The 24,995-nt window shown below is 55.7% G+C and overlaps 8 protein-coding genes across 8 annotated transcripts; 3 read left to right on the forward strand and 5 right to left on the reverse strand.

Moving 5' to 3' along the window:
• Positions 1–80: 80 nt before the first annotated feature.
• Positions 81–1,794, reverse strand: CCMA1212_009973 (uncharacterized protein; the record flags this gene model as incomplete). Its single annotated transcript, XM_073707032.1, has 2 exons — positions 81–290; positions 433–1,794. The coding sequence occupies 2 exons, from the start codon at positions 1,792–1,794 to the stop codon at positions 81–83; spliced, it is 1,572 nt and encodes a 523-aa protein (XP_073554478.1).
• A 386-nt stretch (positions 1,795–2,180) lies between these two features.
• Positions 2,181–3,515, forward strand: CCMA1212_009974 (uncharacterized protein; the record flags this gene model as incomplete). The annotated part of the gene is made up of 1 exon (XM_073707033.1): positions 2,181–3,515. The coding sequence occupies one exon, from the start codon at positions 2,181–2,183 to the stop codon at positions 3,513–3,515; it is 1,335 nt and encodes a 444-aa protein (XP_073554485.1).
• A 532-nt stretch (positions 3,516–4,047) lies between these two features.
• On the reverse strand, positions 4,048–5,427 carry CCMA1212_009975 (Transcription elongation factor S-II; the record flags this gene model as incomplete). The annotated part of the gene is made up of 2 exons (XM_073707034.1): positions 5,280–5,427; positions 4,048–4,935 (listed from the first exon to the last, which is right to left on the reverse strand). The coding sequence occupies exons 1-2, from the start codon at positions 5,418–5,420 to the stop codon at positions 4,048–4,050; spliced, it is 1,029 nt and encodes a 342-aa protein (XP_073554484.1). The 5' UTR covers positions 5,421–5,427.
• Positions 5,428–6,296: 869 nt separating this feature from the next.
• On the reverse strand, positions 6,297–13,379 carry CCMA1212_009976 (DNA repair protein rad13; the record flags this gene model as incomplete). The annotated part of the gene is made up of 5 exons (XM_073707035.1): positions 6,297–9,905; positions 10,400–11,801; positions 11,880–12,631; positions 12,654–12,957; positions 13,372–13,379. 5 exons carry the CDS (start codon positions 13,377–13,379, stop codon positions 6,297–6,299), a joined length of 6,075 nt encoding a protein of 2,024 aa, XP_073554483.1.
• A 762-nt stretch (positions 13,380–14,141) lies between these two features.
• CCMA1212_009977 (Sphingolipid long chain base-responsive protein PIL1) lies at positions 14,142–15,646 on the reverse strand (the record flags this gene model as incomplete). The annotated part of the gene is made up of 5 exons (XM_073707036.1): positions 15,490–15,646; positions 15,350–15,410; positions 15,073–15,206; positions 14,830–15,013; positions 14,142–14,773 (listed from the first exon to the last, which is right to left on the reverse strand). Exons 1-5 carry the CDS (start codon positions 15,544–15,546, stop codon positions 14,142–14,144), a joined length of 1,068 nt encoding a protein of 355 aa, XP_073554482.1. The 5' UTR covers positions 15,547–15,646.
• Positions 15,647–18,273: 2,627 nt separating this feature from the next.
• CCMA1212_009978 (Histone-lysine N-methyltransferase EZH1) lies at positions 18,274–21,745 on the forward strand (the record flags this gene model as incomplete). The annotated part of the gene is made up of 2 exons (XM_073707037.1): positions 18,274–18,921; positions 19,004–21,745. The coding sequence occupies 2 exons, from the start codon at positions 18,274–18,276 to the stop codon at positions 21,743–21,745; spliced, it is 3,390 nt and encodes a 1,129-aa protein (XP_073554477.1).
• Positions 21,746–22,656: 911 nt separating this feature from the next.
• Positions 22,657–23,517, forward strand: CCMA1212_009979 (uncharacterized protein; the record flags this gene model as incomplete). Its single annotated transcript, XM_073707038.1, has 4 exons — positions 22,657–22,703; positions 22,771–22,856; positions 22,913–23,065; positions 23,136–23,517. Exons 1-4 carry the CDS (start codon positions 22,683–22,685, stop codon positions 23,515–23,517), a joined length of 642 nt encoding a protein of 213 aa, XP_073554476.1. The 5' UTR covers positions 22,657–22,682.
• A 403-nt stretch (positions 23,518–23,920) lies between these two features.
• CCMA1212_009980 (Short chain dehydrogenase) lies at positions 23,921–24,794 on the reverse strand (the record flags this gene model as incomplete). The annotated part of the gene is made up of 2 exons (XM_073707039.1): positions 23,921–24,669; positions 24,767–24,794. 2 exons carry the CDS (start codon positions 24,792–24,794, stop codon positions 23,921–23,923), a joined length of 777 nt encoding a protein of 258 aa, XP_073554505.1.
• Positions 24,795–24,995: the final 201 nt, after the last annotated feature.

Consider the following 24,995-nt stretch of genomic DNA (forward strand, 5'->3'; position numbering starts at 1 on the left):
TTTCATACAACTTTGATCTGAGAAACTGGACATCTATAGTACAACTGCCCTTAACGGGTGCAATAACTTTTTTTATTGATTTATACAGTAACCATGACACTGGCGTTTCTATAATGCGACAGCAGCGGATTCTCGCCGCTCCTCGTCTCCGTGTCCTCGACGTAGGCCCAGCGACGCATGAAGTCGCCGTGGGACATGACGCGGGTCAGTTTGCCCGTGATGGCGCGGTAGATGGCTTCTGTGATGTTGAAGTCTGTTGGGAAGAGGATGTCGAAGTAGCCTTGGTGGACCTATTCACATCAGAGAAGAAGAAGAAGTAAGATGGTTAGCTGATGTTTTTTTTTTTTTTTTTTTTTTTTTTTGAAAGGTGTGTGTATGGAAAGCTGTTGGGAACGGGGTTCAAGGAGGGTTTGTGGAGGGCATAAGACTTACCAGGGGAGTGGTGACGGGGACCATTTTCCGCTGAAAACGCGTCTGCACTACGGGCGCGTTGAGGCCCTTGATGGCCTGAGGCAGGGAATCAAAGTCCGAGGTGAGCAGGCGGTGCGCGGGAAAGTACTTTTCCAGGACGTCAAAGAACTGCATGAGCCTGGTGGGGATGAACTCGGCCTCGGACAGGTTGGCGGCAAAGGGCATCTTGGTGGAGAGGTAGCGCAGGAGCGGGTTGGAGGGATACGGCTTGGGGTAGTTCCCTCCGGTGGCGGCGTGGCGGACGCGGAAGAAGCGCGCGGCGAGGGGATCGAGCTCGTGGACGTAGAACTCGTAAAAGTCGCCGTCGCCGTCGATGAGGACGTGGCCCTGCAGGGGCTCCTCGGTGAGGACGTCGTAGCGGATGCCGTCGTGGGAGAAGTTGTCAAAGACCTCCATGGCGAGGAAGAAGCAGGGCGAGGGCACGTAGCGGTCCCAGTCGAAGATGGAGCGGTTGACGATCTCGACCTTGTCTGCGTGGCCGCGGGACTCGGCCGTGGACAGCAGGTGCCGGCTCTGCAGGGCGGCAAGCGACGACGAGATCTCGATGATGTTGAACTTTGTGCGGGCGTAGACCTGCGGGTCGGCGGCGCGGATGTAGTCGAGGATGTTGAGCATGAGGGTGCCCCTGCCGGCGCCCATCTCGAAGATGAGCAGGTCGTCGTAGGGGTACGTCGTCAGCCGGTAGTTGGAGACGAGGTAGCGGGCGATGGCCTCGCCGTAGTGCGGCCGGAAGAGCTCGGTGGGCGTGTGCCACAGCTGCCGCGTCGGGCTCTCGCCGCCGTCCTTTTCGTCGAGCTGGTCCTCGAACTCGGTGTACCGCCTGCCGAGCTCGGCCTGGAACTCGAGCTCGTCGCGCATCGAGTTGAAGTCGAAGGGCTCGCCGGGGCTGAAGATGACGGCTTCCTTGGAGAAGTAGCCGTACGAGGGGTTGTATAGACTGTCTTTTTCATGGTTCCCAATCGTCAGGATCTTGGCTCCTCCACTATCTCCAAGAAGAGGTCTCGTTGAGCACATACCATCTATAAAGTCTCGAAGCAGCATCTTGACCCTCCGCGGCCGCTCCGTTCTTGTCTTCAGCTCCTGCAGCGAGATGTAGGGATACTGCGCAAACTCTTCTCTCCGGTCCTCGGGCAAGATGTGCGTCCTCTGCTGCCAGCGGCTCTCGTTGGTCTTCATGCCGCGATCAATCGATGGTCTCGTCGCGAGGCCGCGGGTCGGCTGCCTGTGGCTGCTGCGAGCGAGGCCATTGCGCAGGCCCTGGCATCCGCGAGGCCGGTGGCGGAACAGCTGGCGGAAGAGATGGGCCACTATGGGAGAGTCCATTGGTCGGTTCTCTGCTGGTGCTCAGGAGAGGGAGGGATGACGATGGCTTGCAAGGGTGGATAATTTGAGTCCCTGAAGCTGCTTCAAGTTGGTGTTTGAGTTGAGCGGCAGCTATCCGGAAGGAGGTTTGTTCCGGACAGGGCTGCCCCGCGATGCTCATGGTACGTACCTTCAATTGCTGCTGGATCTTTTTTTCTGCTTCAATTTTTTTCTCCACGATGCTGCAGGGATCAGCAATGACCTCATCCGAGGTACCACTTCTTCTTAGTAGCCAATCTCGCATGATTTCACCTTCACCATCTCCAACCTTCAAATCTTCCAATTCAGCGTGAGAATGAGGGCATCGTGGATATGATGCTTCACACATCTGCGCAAACAGGAGGAGCATGTCACTGAGCGACCACCCCAAGGCCTACGGCACCGCCGCCATCGCCGTCGCCTTCGCAGCCGGCGTCGTCGCTACCCTGGGCTTCAAGGAGCTCTACCCGGAGCTCGAGTCCCGATACCAGCGCAAGAGCGCCGGTAGCCGTCGCCGCTCGACGGATCCCAGGCGAAGCAGCTTCTTCTGGAGCGCGCCGGTGAAGCTCGAGGACCACGATGCGACAGCTGCGGCGTTGGTGACTCGCGCGGCGGGCATTGCGACCAACGGCATCGAGGGGTGCATCGGCAACACGCCGCTGATTCAGATCCAGTCGCTGTCGAAGGCTACAGGACGGGTGATTCTCGCCAAAGCAGAGTTTCTCAATGGCGCGGGGAACAGCCCCAAGGACCGAGTGGCGCTGAACATGATTGTTGAAGCCGAGAAGCAAGGCCTTCTTACGCCTCACCAGGGGGACACCATCTACGAAGGGACCGTCGGCAGCACGGGCATCTCGCTGGCGACTCTGGCGCGCGCAAAGGGATACAAGGCGCACATCTGCATGCCGGACGACCAAGCATTCGAAAAGTCGGATCTGCTGATCCATCTCGGCGCAACCGTGGAGAGGGTCCCCGTTGCGCCCATCACGAGCCCGGATCACTTTGTCAACCTGGCTCGCAGGCGCGCCATTGAACACACGCGCTCGTCAAGCGACGGCAGCAAGGGCTTCTTCGCGAACCAGTTCGAGACGGAATCCAACTGGCAGGCGCACGTCGTCAGCACGGGGCCCGAGATCTACGAGCAGACGGACGGCGACCTCGACGCCTTTGTCGCCGGCGCGGGGACCGGCGGCACCATCTCGGGCGTGGCGCGGTACCTCAAGCTCGAGGCCAAGATGGACAAGGTCAGGGTCGTGCTGGCGGATCCCCAGGGCAGCGGGCTGTACAACAAGATCAAGCACGGCGTCATGTACTCGTCCACCGAGAAGGAGGGCACGCGGCGCAGGCAGCAGGTCGACTCCATGGTGGAGGGCATCGGCATCAACCGCCTGACCAACAACTTCGAGGTCGGCCGGGACCTGCTCGACGATGCCGTCAAGGTCACTGACGAGCAGGCCTGTCGCATGGCGCGGTGGCTCGTGGAGAACGATGGCATCTTTGTCGGGAGCAGCAGTTCCGTCAACTGCGTTGCGGCGGTTGTGGCGGCGATGAAGCTGCCGCCTGGGAGTCGCGTTGTCACGCTGCTGTGTGATTCGGGTACGAGGCATTTGAGCAAGTTTTGGAAGCATATCAAGGAGATGGGCTTGGAGGACGAGGGGGAGCCGACGGATTTGTTTGCGGAGTTGGGGATATCCGAGTCGTGAGACGGAAAAGAGTCCTTATAACATACTACAGCTTTTACGAACAGAGCAGCACCAGATGTAAATTACTGTACATGACGCAAATCGGTAGTGATTCAATCAAAAAGTGAGACGTTTGAGGTTCTAACTGGGCGATCTAGCTTCAGCAATGGAACAGTCGCATAAGCCTCATTTTGCACTACCAAGTTCATGGTATGCATTCCCTGCCACAAGACGTGGGAAATGTGAAGGAAAGGAGAGCAAAGGAAAAGAAACATGACAGTACATGGCGCCGTCAGAAGGCTCTCGACTTCTTCATATCATACCCCAAGAGAGAAAAAAAAAGAAAGAAAGAAAGTAAGAATATTTAAACGTGTAATCAATTTTCCATAACTCCCACCCTGAGGGGAAAAAAAATTGTTCCATCCACCCCCCCTATTCGCTGCGTTGGTCAAACAAAAACCCATATTATGGAAACAACCGTCTTCATGATCCTCAGATTAAGACGTGGCGCCTTGCCTGTTATTATTACTTTTCCCTTCTTCTGACATCTTCCTTATGAGAACTGTAGGTTGCATCTTGTCAGCACTGTAGTGAACGGATGGAAGACAGGAATCAAACCGGGAAGATTCCCAAGAAGTGAATAGATGACGAGGATCAAAAAGGGAAGAAAACCCACCTTCCAACGGTTGCCGCAATTCATGCACTCGCAAAACGTCGTCATCGGCTCATCAGCGCTTCGCGTCTGCGCCTGGGTATAGCTGACCCTCTTCTTCTTACACTTGCCGCACTCGAGGCTGTCGCTGATGCTCTTCTCCGCCATCGGCACCTGCGCCTTCTTCATGTTCTCCTTCTCGAGCTCCATCTCCATCCTGCGCTGGTCCTCGCTCTTGAGGTCCTCGTCCGTCATGCTGACGAACCGCTCGGGCGCAATGTCGCCCGACATGACGCGCTTGCCCAGGTCGCGGTTGGACTTGTTCTTGAGGTTGGCGAAGAGCGACCGGATCTTCTTCTTGTACTCGGCGCCCTCGCCGCTGAAGACGGTGTAGGCGGCGCTCTCGACGGCCACGGCCTTTGCGATGACGCTGCTCTCGGACTCGATGGATCGGTAGGCGAGGCCGTTGTAGATGAGGCCGATGCACTGGTTGCGCACGGTGGACTCGGTGCGCTTGATGTTGACGCCGTCGGTGTCGAACTTGCGCTTCTCGGGATCGCCCTGGTACGCCTTGCCGGCGGCGGAGGGGGCCGCGTTGTGGGCGGACGGGTTGGGCGGCGACGTGGCGGCGGGCGCGGACGGCGAGCCCATCTTTGCCTTTTGAAGCTTGGAGTTCTTCTCCTGCTCAACTAGCTTCTTCCACTTGATGACGAGCTCCGAGGCGGCCCGCGCAATCTCCTTGTTGGGGTTGGACCTCAGCTTGCCGACGAAGACGCCTGCGCGCGTGGCCTAGAGTTTTGCGACAAGCCGCATGTTAGAGAGGCATCTGACAACAGGACAAAAGGCAAGCCGAGGTGAACCGGGGAGGGAAAGTGAAGGAGAGGGATAGGAGGGCGCGGCAGTCATGACGAGGCGCCGCGAATGCGATGCGACGGTGACGAGGTGGGAACCGTCGACCTCGACAGGTAGCCCAAACAGCACCGCCATAAAGACATGCATTCACAGCAGCGGTGCAGATGGACAGACCGCAACTCCTATCGCCCGCCCTCTTAACTCCCATCCCCTCAGCATCCCCCTCATCTAGACAGCCCGTGTCTTTCCAAAACTCAGGCAGAGAGAGAGCATCAACGTACCCGCAGCATCTCCTCCGTCGGCGACGCATCCTTCTTGAGCAGCTCGAGCAGCTTGAGCGCATTCTCCGGCGGCTCGTTGGCGGCCACGACCTTTGTCAGCGCCTTTACGCGCGACTCGAGCTCACGCTGATCCATCGGCATCGCGGCGCTGTATGATGACTTTTATTTTCCTCCCTGTTTCTTTTGCTCTTCCCTCCTCTTCTTCCTTTGGTCGTCGAGTTGAGTGTTTGTGCGTTGGATGTATGCTATGCGGCGGCGACGACGACGATGGCGAGCTGCTCGGGGTCCGCGAACGGGATCTCGGACGGGGAACGATGACGCTGTTGCGACGGGAAAATCGATAAAAGTACAATAGCGGAGGAAGAAAGAGAAGGCGAAAGCTCGTGGGGGAATTGACGGCTGAAGCGCTTCGGTCTTCTTATACGTTTGCAGAGAGCAGGGCGGGCAAGCAATGAGGTAGCCCTGGTGAACGAAGAAAGCTTGACAAGGTTGGGGACTCGTTATCAAGGTGTGGTGGTTGTGCCTTTTCTACGCGGCGCGCGGATTCGGTTTCGCATGGAATCTACAGAAGTTTGGCTTCGGAGGTGGGACGAGAGATGCCGGGATTTAGCCGTTGCTGGACGTTTCTATTCTCAGGATGGGTGAAGTCGGAGGCATCGAGGACGTCACGTGGGCAAGTTTCTCAGATGCTCTTTACGGGGAAACCGAGGCGGAATCAATTTTCAAGAGTCCATGATGAAGCGTGACTCTCTGCCTTATTGCCCGCCCTTGGTTTGTATAAGGTTGAATATGCAAACCCCAGATTTGCGTAGCAAAGTCAATGCGCAACCTGCGAATTGAGCCTTCAATGTCATTCTAAGCCAGACGGCGCGCACGTGCTCACTCTACCCACCATCTAGATACAAGTACAAGATCAAGTCCCTCTCCTGTGATACCGCCAAACAAGCAAAAACAGAGACAGAGAACATATGATGGTCCAAATAGTTCAAACAACCTAGAGCACGGGCTCGTGATGGCTCACGCACGCCGTTGTCTAGCCGTCCTCCTCCGCTTATTCGCCCCTGAACCATCCCCAGCTCCCTCCTCCTCCTCCTTCTCTTCTCCGGCCACATTCGCCCTCAGTCGATCCACCGCAGCCGCCATCCGCTTGCTCCCCTGGACTCTCTGCCTGGGAGCAAACGTCTCCCTTGCGCCCGCACCAACGCTCCCGCCAAAGAACCTCGTAATATTGCTCTGTGTCCCCTCAATCTCCCGCTTGTTCATGTCCCGAATCACCGGCACAAGCACCTCGTCGGTGCGCTCCTTGCCCCAGCCGATCGTGGCCATGAGATACTCTCGCAGCCCCGCCACGTCAGGCACGCCCCATTGAAACTTCTCGGTGCTGCTGTCGACCATGGGGTGCAGATAGGCTTCGTAAACCGCGGGACTGGGGAAGCCGAGCGGCAAGAAGAGTTTGGTTGCTTGTGACTTGCGGAACTTGCGTCGAAAGGGAGACGATGCATCAGCCTCCTTGGGCCGCGTCTGTGACTGAACTTCCTTCCACCATTCGCGGAACTGCACAAGGCCATCTTTGCCGGGGAACTCGGAAAGAATCTCAACGGCGGTGACCGGGCCGACCCCAGGTAGCCCTTCTGTGTAATCCGACCCCAGAAGCTGAGCGAGAGAAATGAGCTGCTCTCGTGATAGCGACATTTCCTTCTCGAGATCCGAGGCGATATAACATTCGACAAACTTGTTGCTGTTGAACATGTTCTTGTAGACCCGTGTCCCGCCAAAGAGAAAGGTATCCGAGTCGTCTGTGACGATGCCGTCTACCATGCCCAGCCGGACCAGCTCCGCGCACTGCGCTTCTGCTTCCATCGGCGCGGTGATGTACGGGATGCCAAAGAGCCGTAGCAAGGCCTGACACTCTGCAATCATCGTCTGCGTCACTTCGTCCGCGTCTCGGCGATCCTTCTTCTGCTGATTTCGAAGGGCCCTCAGCTCTCTCTCGTAGTCCTCCCTGTTCTGCTGAGTGGACTTGTTGTTCAGTTCGCTGGCGAAGCGAGCATGTTCCTCCGCTTCTTCGGCCATCTGCGCTAGGAGTTCTTCATCCTCAGGGTCGCTGAACTCGTCATATTCGACATCATCGGTAAAGAGGTCCTCGTCCGCAATCGTCGTGCTGCCGAGAGGAGCTTCTGCTGGAGGCTGGCCTGAAGGAGCAGCCTCTGTTAAGAAAGCTGCTGCTTGCGCATCTCCTGGGGCCAATTTGCTGTCCGACGGTTGGACATCTTCAAATTCAGGTTCCGGTGAGTCATGCGTCTCCTGTGCTTCGAGGATGGTAACGCTCGGAGCAGCGGGGGCCGCGAGGATGGGGACTTGTTCAAATTCAGGCTCCGAAGATTCGTCGCTTATTTTCTCCTCCTCCTTCTCTTCCTCGGCTGGTTGGGCAATGGGCAACTTGATGTCCAGATCCACCTTGTTCTCTTCGTTGACATCTGCAGGTGCTGCTTCTGGGGATGGTGGTATCTCAACGATGTTAACGTCCTTGGTGCCCTCCTCATCATCCGAAGACTCAATTTCAATCAACTGGTCCCGCAACTCTCGTCGGCGCAGCTTCTCCTCTTCCTCCGCTTCGGCTCTGTCTTGAGCATTGATTGCTCTGTCGACGTCCTGCTGCTTTTTGATTGCGTCTCGGATATCCGTGCTGTCGTCCACTAGCCATGGAGGAAGCGGCTTCGGGCCGTCATCCTGCTGAGGTTCAACCTCGAACCCGCCGGCCAAGGCTTCCTCCTCTTCTTTTTCCTCTTTATCCGGTCCGCCATCGCCTCCGGCTGTAACCACAATCGGCTCTTCTTCTCGCGTCTTCTTCTTCCTTGCAAAAAGAGAAGACCCCCAATCCAGCTTTGGGAACGGTAACGGCCCGTCAAATGGGTTCTTCTTGTTCTCAAAGACTGGCTTTGGCTGGGTTTTCTTCATCCTCCGCGATCGTGCCAGGATTGCTTGCATATCATCGTCGCTGTCGCTGTCCTTGTCCTTAGCTTTGTCCTCTGCGACTGGGGCTTCTTGGCGTTTGGGAACAGCCGCATTAGCCCGGTTGTTTACAATGTGCGCAATCATGGAACCGCTGCGATGCCCGATGGGCTTTGGCGCTTCCACGGCGACCTGAGTCCACTTTGGCTTGTCTCGAGAGTCATCCTCAGCATCAACATTGTCTTCCATTTCTCGACCGATGCCATGTTGATTCTGTAGTGATAAAGCAATGGCATAATTGAGGTCATGCTCCTCTTCTGGATGCATAGATTCCCCGTCTCGATCAACAAATGAAGCTTCTGGGAGATCCATTCGTCCTCCAACAAACAGAGAGTCTTCATCGTCGCCTTCATGGGTGACAGCTTCCTGTCTGTGGCTCGCGTAGTATTGTTGTCGCCGACTGTTCAGGCCTTGTGCAGCTTCAAGGCTCGCCGTATTTGACGGGGGCAGCTTGGGTAACCGGTTGAATCCCTCGATTGGTACGTCTTCGAAATCGTCGTCGTCATCCTCTTCGTCTTCACTTTTCTCATCCTTTGTCTGGTAGTGGAACTGAACGGCATCCACATCGATCGGTTTGTGGGCTTGCCCAATGTCTTTGTCCTTGCTGACCACTCCGAGAGCCCAGCCTCCCTCGACACCCTCATTCTTGACCAAGATATACTCTCGATCTCTCTCACCGGCAATACGAGCATTGACGCCGAGTGTCAAGTCAGTACCCGACATGCCAATTTCATACATCAGGCGCTGCGTCAAGTGATTCCTCTCCTTGACACGCTCAATCTGAAACCTCGAAAAGGCCATGCGGTCAGGGAACATGTCGTCGAGCTGCTCTTTGCTGAGACCCATTCTGAGCCGACTTCTCAACCGAGCCGCGTTGAGAATGTTGTATCTGTCCGGCGGTGGAAGGCTCTTGAAGAAGTCGCCGTCGAAGTCGATCTTGCTAAAGTCGTACAAGTTGATGTCTTCTCCATTATTGAACTGTCGCGCGTATTCCTCCAATTCTTCCACGCTCATGATTCGAGGATCATCTGGCTTCCCCATCGACGCTATCCCACCCTCGATTTCTGGGAGATGATAGGCATCCTGCTTGTAGAACTTGCGGTTCCTCATCCTCTCCTGCTGCGACATGCCAATCTCCTCAACGTAGACCAAGTCCTTGGCATCAGGTATGACTTCTTCTTCTTCCGCCACTCTCGTTGCTCGCGGCCTCTCTTTTTCCCTTTTGCGTTTCTCTTCCTCCTCTTCCGCGAGTCGCTGCATCTGGATGGCGAGAAGCTTTCCCGCCGTTCGAACGGCATCTTCCCGCCTGCCTTCTCGTCTCTGTTTGCGCTTCTGGATAGTCGCTCGCTTCAGCGCCGGGGCGCCGCCGTCGAACACAAAGACTGGCTGGATGCCGAACCAGAGAAGCTTGCAGATGCGGCGGAAGAAGCCCACAATGTGAGAGTTGCGCAGCGCATTGCCTTCTTTATCGCGAACGGCCTTGAGGAACTGGTAGATCCATATCGACGCATCTACTGCCAGACGCTTTCGGTTGAGCGTTGCGAGGTTGGTCGGCCGTGCGCACGGCTGCACCACCGTCCAGAGCCCGTTAACACCCATGGCGAGGGTGCGGGCCTAACAATTGCCCGCGAGTGGTTGAATTGGCTAATGAGGCGAAGAGAGCATGGCGGCTATGCCTGTGCGAGATCGACTCGCTTCCACTGCGCCTGTAAAGGCAGAAATGCAGAATGCAAGTGGCGAAGTGATGATGAAGAAGAGTCAAAGATTCACGATGGGTTCCTTGCAGGCAGTGACGCTATTGTACCTTACCAAGCAGGACCGGTGGGGCCCGTGGAATCTTAGTGCGGTACTAGGTGGGCACTTACTTAGCCACAGCTTAGCCTCTGGCTTATCCGTTCTCCCAAGGTGATTGCCTATGACGACGATATAGGCTGGTATAAGACAACTGCCCACGGGATCTGGATGTCTGACAGCTCCCATTGCCTTCATCGGCCCCTCTACCTTTATTCTCGTCTCTACATCTCTCTCTTCCCTCAAGGCCTAGTCAATGAGCATTCTAGGGCTCTGAGCAGAGGTCAAAGGCCGGTCAACTACATAACGCTACACACATTCTGCTCCGGAGCCTCTGCATCATGTAAATCGCGGTAGAGCCGATCCATGGACGTGTCGAGGTCGTCCCAGTAAATGTGTTGCATCCAGCCCATTCTCTGCTCCTCCATAATCTTGGCCATGGTCCGCAGACACTCTTCGTCGCTCCCAGACAACGCCGCCACCGCCAGCAAAATCCGCTTCTCCATGCCGCGCCCGCTGTTCGCAACGTAGATGTCGTGGTACAGGGCGTTGTTAAGCCTCTTGAGCTCATCTTCAAACATCATAAACAGCGTGACCATGCGCGCTGTCACCCAGAAGTAGTTAAGGCTGGACAATGGAAAAGGACCGCAGATGTCCGAGTAAACGTCGTACCGGATGACCTTGAGCAGATCCCGCCGCGACAGGCGGTCAGGTCTCACAGGCCGGGAGAGAGCTGCCTTGGGGTCGTTGTCGGACTCCATATAAAGCGGATGTGGTCCACCTGCGTCGAGGGACTGAAATCTGCCCGTCTCGTGCCTGAACGACTCGGCATTTGAGTGACGGGAGCGGAAGTTGAACAACATGGTGTGTTCCCCCAGGTCCTCGTCAGGGATACGGTCGGGATTCCATCCAGATTCGCGGTACACCAGGAGATTGGACTTGGTGCGGAAGAAACGGTTCGCAGCCACGTCTAGCATGGCGTGCGTAGTGTTGGCTCCCCTCTTGCGCGCGGCTCGTCGGCGCTGTTCGAAATGAGTACCCGTCTTGCCAATATGACTGCTGAGGGCCTGGGTGAAGTTGGACGTAGGGACACGGCCGTCGGCGAAGAAGGCCGTCGGGAAGGTGTTTTCCAGAGCAGCAAGCAGCCCAATGGGCCGCTCAAGATACTTCTTCTGTACCAGCATGTTATGCAGATGGACTGTGAGCATTGGCTCGGGCATCTGGTCCCAGAGCGCCAGGCCGAAACGGTAAACAAGCTCCAGGCCTTCGGCCAATCCCGCGCCGCAGAGGAATGGCGAGTATTCCCAAAGGCCATTGGGGTTGCTGTTGGAAAAGCGAGAGGGTGGCAGCGTTGCCAGTCCAGACATGTATTTGGACTCACCCAGCCAGTCCCGGAAATCCCAAAACAGACCTTGGAGCACGCCGATGTGCGCCTCATGGCGGCTCGGGTTACTGTCTTGCTCCAGCAGCTGTTGCAGTACATAAGCGCCCTGTAGGATGCCCTTGCCGAATCTCTCGGTTTGACGATCCAGGAACAGGTCGACGTCTCGCCTCGGCCGGAAGCCCCTCATTGGCCGCTCCAAGACATCTCCCCTAAAGCTGTTGAGGGACCAACCCCGCGAGACCATGAGAGAGTCGACTATGCACTGCAGCTGGAATACCAAACTTGGGTTAATGAGCTTCTTGATGTCGGTGCCGGGCTTCTGCATAGCAATAGAGCTGCCCTCATTAGTCAGTAATCGTGTCGCGGACGAAAGGGGGGATACGAAGGGCGGGAAGTTGACAATTGTAGCTCACGTCACAATGCCGGCAAACTCATTAATGCCAAAGAGCCGCACATGCTCGCTCCACTGGCCATCGGCGGACCAATCGACCTTTTCGTATGCGTGATGCTCCCCCTTCATCGTGTTGCGCTGCACCACAATGCTGGAGTAGACGTTGACCAGGTCGTAAAGCCAGTTAATGGTATAGGACCGACGCCAACGGTGTCTCTGCTCCTTGGTGGCGCGTTGAAGGTCCAGCTTTGGATCCCACTTGTCAATCTCCTGGAGCATGCGCTTGGTCGGCTTGCCGCTGCGAGTGGCCTGGAAGTCGGTCACGAAGTCGACAAGGTCCCTGTATGCGTAGGTGAGGAAGTATTCCTTGATATCAAGGCTGGTCTCTTCCATCTTCTCTGCCGGCCCGCCCGAGTCCGAGGTCTTGTAGAGTGTCATTTTGAATTTGCCCTGGACCTTCTCTATGTCACCGCGTGTGATGGTCCGCATTACCGTCTCATACGACTCGTGTCCGGGGAAATCGACCATGATGGCCGACTCGGCTCGCTTGACGATGGCCGTGGCCAGATCGCCCAGGGTAGCCGCCACGGCGCCGTTGAGGTCCTCGTACGCAACCTCACGCCACACGCCGCTCATATACAGCCGGAGATCGCAGATTTCCTCAAAGAGAGCATAGACAGGCAGAAGGTAGTCGGTGACAGTGCCGTCGACGTCCTCGATGATGCGGTAGCTTTCAAGCGGAACTTCATCCAGCGTCTTTTGGCTGCCTGCTTGCTCTTCTTGGCTCGCTTGCCACCCTTCTTCTTCTTTTTCCCTCTTCCAGGCCGAGCTTGGCGGCGCTGTTGCCTGGCAGCGGCTGGCTTCTGCTCTTCTTCAATTCTGGGTCGGCCTTTATGCTCAGGGCAGCGAGCTGCTGGAAAGCCATGTACATGACCGTCCTGGCACGTGTCACGGACTGCAGTTTGCGGTAGATGGCACCGGGGACGCGGATGGCATGCCCGGAGATTGTCCTGGCCATGGCCACAAGCTCTCTGACAGTGACTTGGCCCGTCACATTTTGGCGGTTCTGTTGCTCGTCACTTGACGGCGGCTGCCGACGACTGGAGGACCGAGTTGAAAGCGTGGATGATCCAGAACAAGAGCTGCTGCGTATCCCATTTGTACGTCCGGTACGTGTTCTGGGGCACAATGGCGTCCATTATGAACCCAGCCCGCGCTTTTTCAAAACGTTCCACACAATTGACCTTCAGGCTTTTTCCATCATCTCACGACCAGGCTCTTATAGCTCCAGGTGTAGGCGCGATAAAAGGTCCTCCTCAGCAGGCAATCTCGGATAAACAAAGGGCCGATGCCTCTTCCCCCATGCTTCATGGTCTTCTTATACCGGATCTTCCCTGCATCTCACATCCTTGTGCTGCTCAAAGCCAAGACCGTCCCTCACAATGAACAAAGATGAGGCTCACGAGTATCTCTCGTCTCTCCTAAACCAGAACCTGCGCGTCTACACCACAGACGGCCGCATGTTTCGGGGGAGTTTCAAATGCACAGACCCGGTTCGTCTCCCTCTTTGCGAAATATCACGAGTTCTGCAATGTATCCGCTTTCTGGGATGCTAAACATGGCCCTTGGCGAGGCAGGATAGGAACATCGTGCTGGCAAACACACACGAGTACCGACAGCCTTCAGAAGGGGAGCGTAGTGCCGCTGCGGCAAATGCTTCTGGCGGCTCTGTGATGCTGGATATGACGTCTCGGTATCTGGGCTTGGTTGTTGTTCCCGGACATCATATTGTGAAGATGGAGGTTGAACAGTTTCTCAGTCAAATGAAATAAGGGCGCAGTGAGAGCAAGGTCGACACAAAAAACTGCGCACGAGACAGCTCTTGGAGGCGTTATGTTTTATTACTAGGCGGGCGGCGTTGCGGTTGGTCTTTGGAATGGACTGCAAAATTTAGATCAGATGGACTCACGATTAGATCACACAGGCACACAGACTCATCGAGTGATTCATGTTCATAACAATATTAACTAACTCATACAAGGTATTAATGATGAATGACCTCACGCCCCCTATCCAAAAGACACTATAAAGCAGATCGACCTAAGCGGCGTTTGTTCCAGCCTTGTCCAAAACTCCCCCGCCAGCTCGGCGGCATTCCAATCCAATCCACATTATCGGCATTAGTCTTCGGCGTCCAAGGCTGGGATCCTATTTACTCGCACTCAGTTGTTCCCCACACCCTTTTCTTCTTCTTGGTGCTCATATGCAACGTTCATGTCGCACCTTAGGCGGCGAGAATCTCCTGGGTCCGTCCTCGTGCCTCGCCGTTCATACCGCCGTCGCTACCCATGGCGGAGTGAGGGCGCTCCTCCTCCTCTTCCGCCTCTTCACCATCGCTGTCGATTGTGACTCCTTGTTGCGTCCAAGAGCCGTGGTCATTCAGCGGCACGTCCTGGTGGGATAAGTCGTGACCCTCTTCCCTGGCCCTAATAGTGTTGCGCCGTCGCTGGGAGAGGTTCCGCGACCGAGTGGAAAGCTTGGAGCTCACGGCAGCATTTTGCGTGACCCAGTTTGTGAGAGCATCTTCGCAGTCCTGGATGATGGCCTTGCTGGCTTCGTAGCCATCGTATGCGGGTCGAGTCTCCCCGGGAGTGACGGGAGTGTCGTCAATGAGGTCGAGCAGGTGCTTGCCGTAGCCAGCGATAATGGCGACCTTCTCGCAATGTTCGCGCAGGGCATCGAACTGGTAGGTATAAGCAGCCTTGACCTTTTCGCGGGTGATGTTGGACAGCTGAGCCTCTGCCACGAGCGATTCGGCCTCGGCGCGGACCAGCTCCTGTTCCAGCACCACAATCTTGGGAGAGTTGGGCTCCTTGTACTTGAGCTGGGCGATTTGATCGGTGATTTTCTGCTTGCCTGCTCGAGGTCAGTATGTGGTACCCGTCATGCGCTCAGTGTGAGGATCGCCTTACGGTCTCGGCTGGGCTGAACCGATGCCTCAATGTTGCGGATGCTCTTCATTGTAATGCGATATTGGTCGTATCGGTCGACGTACTGGTCTTCTAGCTCGCCGATTTCGTAGATGAGAACGCCAATCTTGTCGGTGACGTCAGAGACATCCTCGTCGGTGTTTTCACCCCAAAGGGACAATTGTTGCTGTAGAGCCGTCAGTTAGCAGCCATGGATGAACCCCCGCGTAAAGGAAAGCCACCTACAGCCACCTCCATGCGCTCCTTGGCCACAAGCTCCATACTTCGCATAACGTTCTTCTCCATCTTGACGAGCTGGGATAGCTTCTTGGCCAGATCGGGCCCGAAGGCGCCACCGGCATTGCGGCGGAGAGCATGGCCTGCTTTGTCAGTTAGCCGAAACGATTATTATGTAGGTTTCTCAGTTGAGAGATCATCGAAGCGGGTCAGGATCGGAGATCAAATCGTGTCAATCGATGCCGGGTCATTTGACGGTGATGGGGCTAGTATTTACAGCACTCACCCAAACTTCCCTTTCCAAAGAAGCGACCGGACTTGGTGGACGACGGCGGAGGCGGCGGGCTCTGTTTATCGCATTGGTCAGCCGCAATGTCAAGCAGCGGGCGGCCGCGAACAACGGGGACGATGCCGGCCGATCCCTACCTGGAGCTGCGATGCCGTGGGCGCGCGGGTCTGGCGCATAGAGTATGTTCGATGCATTTTGGCGGTGTGGCGGAGCTAAAAGGTGCGAATTGGCGATGAATTTCTGGGCGCCGACGGGCGTGAAAAGGTATTGGCGCTGCGATAGGGGTTGGCCGCGCAGGAGATGGATCAGCAGTGATGCTCTGTACTTGTAGTATCAATATTGGGTGGGACGGGATCAGAGCTGACGCAGGAGGGGGACGGATGGGGAGACGATTATAAGAAGATGGAATGTCACGCCTTGGCTGCTTTTTTGGCGGAGCTGGCGAATCGTCATCGGCTGGGCAGCTATTCCAGTGTTGCGCTCTGGCTACGTCATCCCCGCAGCTGGCGAGCCTGTTTGGGCCCTAACAGCGAGCAGGTCCCTCGCCGGCGCTGCGTTGCCTGCACAAGTACCGGCGCTACGCTAGGCCAATACTGAGAGACACCTGGGTGAAGGATTGCTTTGAAGCTTGCGATTTGGCTCTTCTCCTTCTGGCACCACGGCGATGACGTTAGATCAGGGTCCGGGACCTGCGGATTGATTGCGTCGCTGCGGCAGGCGGGAGGTATCGCTGTACTGTACCGTATCCGCTAACTTAGAGGCCGCCGTCAGAATGCATGTCTCAGCCTAGCCGAGTCGATTGGAAGCTTCCTGACGCTGCTGAGCGGCGCGTCTTGGCTAAGACACAGCGCCGCGAATTGGCCTGCCGTGCCGGATTGGGCCTGGAGACGTTGCTGGAGCGGCGAGCCATGGGATCGATGGATTGCTAGTGCCGGGCTAGGGGAGAGTTGATGACGAAGTTTGGAGTCTGTTTCATCACACAAGCACACATTCAGGTGTCTGATTTCCCTGTTTTTCATCGTCAGCTTGCGAGTGCCAGGGATGAGACACACTACTGTCACTTTCACGCTCTCGTCTCCAGCCTGTGCCTCGAGAGCACAAGGGGTCGAATGTCTGCATGTGTCAATTGCCGTCGAGGTGCCACCGCTACTGGTCTCGGTGCTCCATGGCAGCAGACAGCTCAACTATTAGACAGCAGCGCTCTGTGTTTGGATTCAAACCCGCTGGATTCAACCCCCGCCCAGCTCGGCCTGGACGCATCAGCTGTTCTAGATTTGCACCACACAGCTCGATCGGCCGTTTGATTAGGTGCCGGGTATCCTCGTCTCCTGTTTGAATGGAAGACAAACCATATTCCGGCCCAGGTAATCAGGACCAACATACACGATGCTTCTCCAGATCGATTGGCCCGAAATAAGATCGGGGTCATGCAGCAAACAACTCCCGTGGTGGGGTGGCTTGTTAATCAATCAAAGTTACTAGCACAAGTTCACGAGCCGTCGGACTGGGACTGGGGATGCATGTGCGCAATGAGCTGCTACCTTGATACTCACAGTGCCCTAACCTTAAGCTGTGCTCCATATTACCAGCAGCAGTATCCTGCTCTCCTTGCACCTTCAGTGGTCAACGCTGCATTGGCTTCCGCTGTTGGCGCAAATCAGATGCAACAATCAACAAACATGGCAATGGATCCCTGACATTCGGACGCTCGCTTACCCTTTTTGCTCCCGCAGAGCACCTTTTGAGACTGGCAAATCCATATCTGGGACAGGGCCCATTGAGAATCTCACTGTATGCAGGTACGCTCCACATGCCCGGCACTTGGGTGTTGGTAGCTAGACGTGCAGAGGTAGTTCTCGAGGTTGATCAATACAGCGGTTTGTATCCATGTTCTTTTGTGAGTCTATCTCCTACGATACCATAGACCCGTTTTCGGCTCACTGACGAAAAGAAAGGCTCCTCAGTGAAAAGGGGGTCTATGGTGTCGTAGGTAGTCACCCATAGAGATGGTGTAGCAAAGGATTCTGTCCTGGTTATAAGCGCCCTCACCTAGAGTAACAACAAATATATACAGCAGATAGTCCAAGGAGAAGAAATGCAAAGCAAATAGGAAACGGAATACTTGACCCGACCGATGGAATATGAGCTGGTCTGCATTTGTCCTTGCAAACATCTAAGACATCAAACAATCCCCAAGGCAAACGCGCTCTCCAAATCTGGCCTAGTCGGGCAGCTCTTCTTCATGTTTGTGGACTTGCCGCATAAACTCTGGCCAATCACCAACAGCCCCCGGCCCAGCCAACCAGGACTCGCGTGCTCTCAGGCTGGGTCTCCGTCCAAAACGCGATCTGGAAGCATCTCGATTCGCGATCCTTCAGAATTACAAACTGCAGGATCCGGAGCTCTGGTGTTGCGCTGCGTTGGAAATGCGCTGCTGATTCTCTCTCTTTTGGTGTGGAGAGCTGTCTGTCCGCTGGGACTTGAGCTGTTGCTTCCGTGGCACGGGTGCTGGAAATTGGCGGCGGCTTTTTGCAGTTGGATCTGGAGTCTTCAAGCCCGTCGTTCTCTCAGCCTCATGTGCATGAGTTGCCGCCGATCGTTTGCTGTCGGCCGAATGAGACGCTTCCTGTCACCGGCTTATTCACCCTCGTGACTCCAATTGTCGGTGCCATTGTTTCGCTTCCTTTGAACCACTTTCTCACCGCACACTCCTTTCAGGCCTCTCATGCAGGACCCCTTTGCGCGCCTCAGCCCTTCATTTGCAGAGTCGGGTCTGTGACTTTCGTTCGCCATCCCGTCCAGCCACCCGCTCTCCCTCCCGCGCCCGGTGGAGCGAAAAGGGCGACACTCACCACCTGCCGTGACACAAACGGGGCGCAACAGGACATACAACGGATCTCTACGTGTACATCCAGGCCAGCATGATGCCCCACGGACCGCCGCGGGTGATCGCAACGTCGGAGCAGGATCCAAGCCACCTGGCCCGTCTAGACTTGACTAGCGGATCGGGCGTCGCGGCGTCGACCAGAGGTCCCATCAGCCCTCCTCCCTTGAGGAGAAGCTGCTCTTCTGCTCCTCCAGCGCCCTCGTCAGCCGCTTCGCCGACTTCAGCATTCCGAACAGGCGACACCGGCAGCAGCAGCGGCAGCGGAACCTGGACGCCCGCCCCTCTTCCTGAGCGCGCGTCGGTGCCCCTGACAGACCGCGTCTTTGAGCATGCGCCCGAGATGCCAGAGTCCACGAAACCCGGCATCGCATCCAACGCCAGCTCGGCCCTGAACATGCCGCCAGCAACGCCATCGCGAGAGCGTCAACGCCAGCCCGAAGCAGTGCAGACTCCCAAGGCCCAGACGGTGCCCGTCACGGAGTGGACCGTTCAGACGCTTGCAAAGCAGCTCACGACGTTCAATCAGCAGGTTCGGAAGGATCACGCGCAGCTCGTCGCTCATGCCATTGAGAGTGCAAGGTGTCGGGAGTGGCGCACGCAACATGGCCTGGATCTCTTCCGTGAGCTGCAGACTCACCCCAATCCAGAAGTCAAGGGCAAGCAGATCAAAATCAAGTTCAAGGTCAGCCAGCACTGTTTGTTTCACCAGCACCCGAGGTTTGCAGCATCTTATTTGAATTTCGCGAATTAACCTCCCAACTCAGCAGCACAACAAGAATAAAAAGGAGCAGAAAGACGTTCGCTACAACGTGCACTGCGTCAAGACCAACAAGCCCGCTGTTCCGTCTTACCGGTTTCACCATGTTGAAATCAAGAAGAACGTCTTGATGCCCAACACCATGCTGACGTTTGTCCCCCATCTGCGGGATCTGGAGGGGTCCGAAGAGGCAAAGTACAATCTCTGGCTTAAGGAGCTGGAGGACATTGACCTCAAATCAGGATTCAAGCCCATGAACCGCGACGAGAAGTTTGTCGCCATCATCCAGGGCGAGCGCGCGGCTACGCTCTCGCTCTACTTGGACATGTGGCTCAAGGAGCTCAACATACCATCCTGCAACAAATCGACACTCATCAGATACATGGCGAGCCATGCGTCCGACGACGCCATAACGCCCCAGCAAAAGACGGACATTATCAAGTCTCATGGCCACGGATCTGCCATGACACCAGAGGAGCACAGGGCGGCAGAGCTTTTCACTGCCGCGTTTCAGCTAGCGTTTAAGGAAAATCAGCCGCAGCTAAAGCAGATTGAGCTGCGCAAGGTGCTGTTCCTCGACGAGTCTGTTGATAGCGTCATGGACAACAAGCCCGCCGCCAAGGAAGTTTCCATTATCCAGCAAGATAACGAGGACGAGGTTGTCGAGTCCAACCTGGCCACCTACTGCATTTTGGGGTGTCTTATCTGCTTCAGCCATTCCTGCGATCACGGCGAATACGACATCAAGAATTGGAAACGCACCTTTTCCTTGTCATCCTGCGCGCCCTTGTCGGACATTTTGAGGAGAAAGCGAATAGCGGCAGCAGGTGTAAACACCATTGCCGACGTGCCTTGTCGACGGAGATGCTACCGGCTGAAAATCCCTCCCGACCCGGGTGCGGTGCTGAAGCCGTGGACTGAAGACGAGCGCATGCTCCTGCGGACTCTGTATATCACGACCGATTTCAGTAAGACGAAGATGGACCCCATCTGTCTTGCAACGGAATTTCTGAACCGCAACTGCGACGAGGTGTACGCAGAATTTCAATCTCTCAATATCGGCATACCTGGAGCTGACCTCGCGGAACCGCCTCGACCGCGAAACATTTCGTGGTACGATCGTAAGCGGAAGATGCTCATCGGGGACTGGCAAGAGCACACCATTACCCATGAACATCAACGACGGGAACTGCTCGAACCATGCTCGCACGACGGCCCTTGCGCCCCCAAGATATGCAGCTGTGTCGATGCCGGGGTCCTATGCGAGAGGTTCTGCGGCTGCACAGAGGCGAACTGCGCGTACAAATTCACAGGCTGCGCTTGCCACTCTCTAGGCAAGACGTGTCTTCCAAAGCAAAAAGACAGGCCGTGTATCTGCGTGCAACTCAACCGCGAGTGTGACCCCCAGCTGTGCGGTTCATGTGGTGCCTTCGAACGAGCGGACCCTGCCAACGCGGAAGACGATGTTTTGCATTCCTCGGGATGCCAAAACTGTGATTTGCAGCGTGGGCGACACAAGACACTCCTCCTCGGACAAAGTCAGCTGGAAGGGGTTGGCTACGGACTCTTTACCGCCGAGGACATTGCTCAGGACGAATTCATTGTCGAGTATGTGGGGGAGCTGATCACCCACGACGAGGGCGTTCGCCGAGAGGCAAGACGCGGCGATGTGTTCGACGAGACATCCAACATTTCATACGTATTTACTCTGCTTGAAAACGAGGGCATTTGGGTCGACGCCGCTATTTACGGTAATCTGAGTCGATACATCAACCACGCTTCAGAGCACGACACTCGGGGGTGTAACATTACGCCGCGGATCCTCTATGTCAACGGGGAGTTTCGGATCAAGTTCACCGCTTTGCGAGACATCAAGGCCGGAGAAGAGCTTTTTTTCAACTACGGCGAAAACTTTCCCAACCTCACCAAGAAGCTGCTGGATAACAAGTCCGGGGAGAAGCCGGAAGGCCCCAGAAAGGTTGGCCGACCCAAGCGTGCCGAGACTGGCGATCGAGTGGCACGCAAAGTACCCAAGATAGAGCACAAAAAGGGGGGACGACCAAAATCGAAAAAGAAGAAGATGATGGCAACGGCAGCGACTGTGAATACTACGACAACTACGACGGTTCAGGCGGCAGTGGTGGCAGCCTCGGATGACGATTCCTTAGCTGGCAGCCCGTCAATGGTGTTTCATACCCGCAAGCGAAAGCGCCACACGCTGATCGATTCTGAGGAGGAGGAATACCATCCTCCGGGCACAGACGCAGCGTCGTCTGCAGCAGCTGCACACGCCAACACCGAAGAGGGAGAGCTTCTGGGGTCGAAGCGGCTGCGGAAAACGACACGATCACAGAGGGCCAAGGAGCCTGAGACAACACCAGCCAAGACTCCGGGATCAGAGGAGCAAAAGCCGCGAGGCAAGCGCGGAGGGGCCCGACCCGGCAGCGGACGACCTAGAAAGCATCCTCGAGTCATCCCAAAGCCAAGCAAAGAACCTCCGCAGCCTGCTCAGGCTGCCCAGCCTGCTGATTCGTCCCAGGAGTCGCAGCTTGACGCGAACACGAGTGCCTCTGCTCCCACACAGACGCCTACACCCACGCCGTCAACGCCAAAGCAAACCAGAACGGGCCGCGAGGAGGGGCCCGAGGAAGTTGTTGAAATAGAAGACAGCGAGGACCAGGACGTGGTGACGATGACCAGGACATCCAGAAATAGACGGTTACCGGCGAAATTTCGGGAGGAGGCATAGGCGTAATATGGTCAATGTGTCAAGGGTTCGGGGGTCATGGAGTTGTACGGAAAAGGATCATGACTGATAGACTACAGACCAACTTTGGTCCGATATGGAACCAAGAAAGCATGGGATTTGAGCATTTGTGACGGTGTGTACCCTCACGAGGAGTTGCAATTTGAAAGATACCGTGGAACTCGCAATGTAGAAAGCTGCGAAACAGGATAAGGCGATGACGAGCATGTGATGGAGCACTTCTAATGAAGCCAAGGGCAGCACGTACCTGGAATGTGGCGCAGAGCTGAGTCTGTGTGCCTTGGTCAAAGCCCTGTCGCCAAAAGTCGACCTCGGATGCGGAGTGCTAGGTAATAGTAAGTACGAGCAATTGACGGATACCTAATACGCAGCAGACATTCTCTATGCATCGTGAGCAATGCATCTACATCAAGAATTGGAAGGCCACCTGTATAGGTAGTATTTGCATGGAAAGCTGCAAGATGAGACTCTCACAAAGCAGCAAGCGGTAATGGCAATCCAATTGGTTCCGTGAGCAGTCAAGCCACATCTCTCTACCTTGTAGCGGGGGTGGGGCGAGTCTCCAGCCACAGAGACAGCACACGATGACGTGGGCGACTCGACGCGGCGGGAAGCTGCACGAAGCTGAGGTACTTCGTACCTGACCTGACCTGAACCTGAACCCACAGGCAGCAAACAGAACACTTTGCCTACTTTTTAACTTGCAACTTGTCTCCTCTCTTTCTCTTTTCCTTCATCCTGCAACAACACCAGCTCTGCTTCACAACGCACTCTGAGGCAATCTTCAATCCTGCCTCCGAATCGCCGCATCACCTTGAAATAGTCAACGTCGAGCTTCGTCCGCTGACCCCGCCAAAAGGCCAATAAAAACGAAACAAAACAAGAGCTTGCAGTTGGAGGCCATTGCCACGACACCACAATGACGCTCTACTACACTCTCGTACGTTGCCGAGCTTGCGACGATGGTTATAGCGAGGAACTTGCTGGATAGATCTGACTGGTCAAAGGTGTTTGGTCTTCTCATGGCCGAGATGGCCCTGTTTATGCTGCTGCTCGTGCCGCTGCCGTTCAGCGCCAAGCGCAAGATCTTTACGTACGTTGTCGGACGACCTCCGAGGATGATTCGGACGCTGACATGTTGCACGATAGTTTCATCTCCGAGAGTCCGGTGATTGCCAAGTTGCAGTACTGGATGAAGATTACGTTCTTCTTCATCCTCATACTCTTTGTCGACAGTCTCAACCGGGTCTACAGGGTGCAGCTCGAGGTCATGGCCGCCCACGAGCATGCTGTTAAGGGAAAGTGAGTGTTCTCTGGCGAATCCATACAATGCTCGGTAAAGTCAACAAGCGTCTAACGACCACGTCAACAGTGCTGCCGCCGTCATGGGAGCCGACCGCCTCGAAGTCCAGGCCCGCAAGTTCTACTCCCAGCGCAACATGTACCTCTGCGGCTTCACGCTGTTCCTGTCCCTGATCCTCAACCGCACCTACGTCATGATTCTGGAAGTCATGCGCCTGGAGGACAAGCTGAGGGCCTACGAGGGCACCAGCGAGAACACCAAGGAGAGCGAGAAGCTGGCCGTTGCCGGAAAGCCGGGCGAGCTCGCTGCCCTCAAGAAGAAGCTCGAGAAGAAGGAGCAGGACCTTGAGAATCTGCAGAAGCAGGCGGAGCAGCTGAACAAGGCCTACTCAGAGCTCAGCGACAAGTATGCCGCTACTCAGATTGATGGTGAAAGCCGCAAGGCCAGATAAGCCAATGCTTTCTGCTTTGCATATTAGGTGTTGGAGTTGTGTTGCAAACTTGGTGTTTGTGCACAAAGATTGAACATCATGGGAATAATCAGGAGTCAGGGGGACAAAGGGAGTGCTGGGATGGAGCCAAGTGAATCGATTCAAGGACTCTTCCTCATCTACGACTAATTATCGATGATGCTGTGGTGGAAAAAGCTAAGGAAGAGCAAGTTGATCTTGCCGAGGTACAGGAAGCAGTGGACGTGTGTGGTTTTCTGGTTTTGGGTCCCATAACTAACTGTATATTACTCTTGCCAACTTGATAGCTTTTGTCGCGAATCCTGTTTTATGTCTGACCTCTAAACAGCGTTCCAATGCGTCTTCAAGTCTCTTTGCCCGCTGATTTGGGAAACAGGCTGGAGTCTTACCATGGCCACTCCTTGCCGTTGATGCTCAGAAACTTGTGCGTCTCGGCATCTCGCTTCCCCTCGATGATGTCGCGACAGCTCTCGCCACTAATGCTCGGCTCCAGCGCGCCCATCTTGCGGCGCTCCTCTGGCGTACCCGTCAAGTTGGTGGCCACAAACTCGGGGTCGTAGGCAAAGACTTTGACACCGTCGTCCCTGAGCTCGTAGGCGTCGCACGCGGCGAGCATGTTGAGGGCGGCCTTGCTGATGCGGTACTCGGGCGTCGGGACGGTGTAGTAGGGGCCCTTTGGGTTGAGCCTCTCGCCGATGGAGCCGAGGCCGCTAGAAACGTGGATGATGCGCTTCACCTTGGGCTCCTCTCCCTCGGGCTGAATCTTGAGCAGCGGCTTAAAGGCCTGCGTGACGGCAAAGGGCCCGATGGTGTTGACCTCGAGGGTGTTTCGCAGGCGGAGGAGGGGATCGGGTCCTTCGTCGACGATCCCGGCGTTGTTGACGAGGACGTCGAGTCGGCCTGCTTCGTGGCGGACTTGTTCTGCGGCGGCGGCGATGGATTCCGGGGAGGAGACGTCGAGCCGGAGGACGGAGATGGAGGTTTCATCTGCTGTGAGGGGGTTGATGAGTGGGCGGAGGGAGGATGCGGCGGCTTCGCCTTTGGAAGGGTCGCGGGCGGCGAGGAAGATTTTGTAGGGGAGGGGGGACTGGATGAGGGCTTTTGTTATTTCGTAGCCGATGCCGCGGTTTGCTCCTTTTTGATTTCAAAGAGACTGGATGTTAATTTTGTTTGTTTTGTTTTTGTGAGCTTAGGGGGGGTGGGTTTGGGGGGTGATGGGAGGGAGACGAACCGGTGATGAGGACGATGGTTGGGGACATTGTTGTTGGTGGTTGTTTGAGTGGTTGACTATGGCTTTTCTGTGGTGACGATGTTTGTATTGTTGTCTTTCTATGGATTCTATTGCTCTTCTTTTTGGAGTTTCTCTCCTCGTCCTTATATCTTTCCTTGAGGCCCCTTGTTCTGCATCATCACGATGCCTTCTGGCTTAGGAATGAAGGCATCTCGGTCCGGACTTAAGA

This window comes from Trichoderma ghanense (assembly GCF_004382785.1).
Source record: "Trichoderma ghanense strain CCMA-1212 chromosome Unknown scaffold_20, whole genome shotgun sequence".
NCBI classification, from domain to species: domain Eukaryota; kingdom Fungi; phylum Ascomycota; class Sordariomycetes; order Hypocreales; family Hypocreaceae; genus Trichoderma; species Trichoderma ghanense.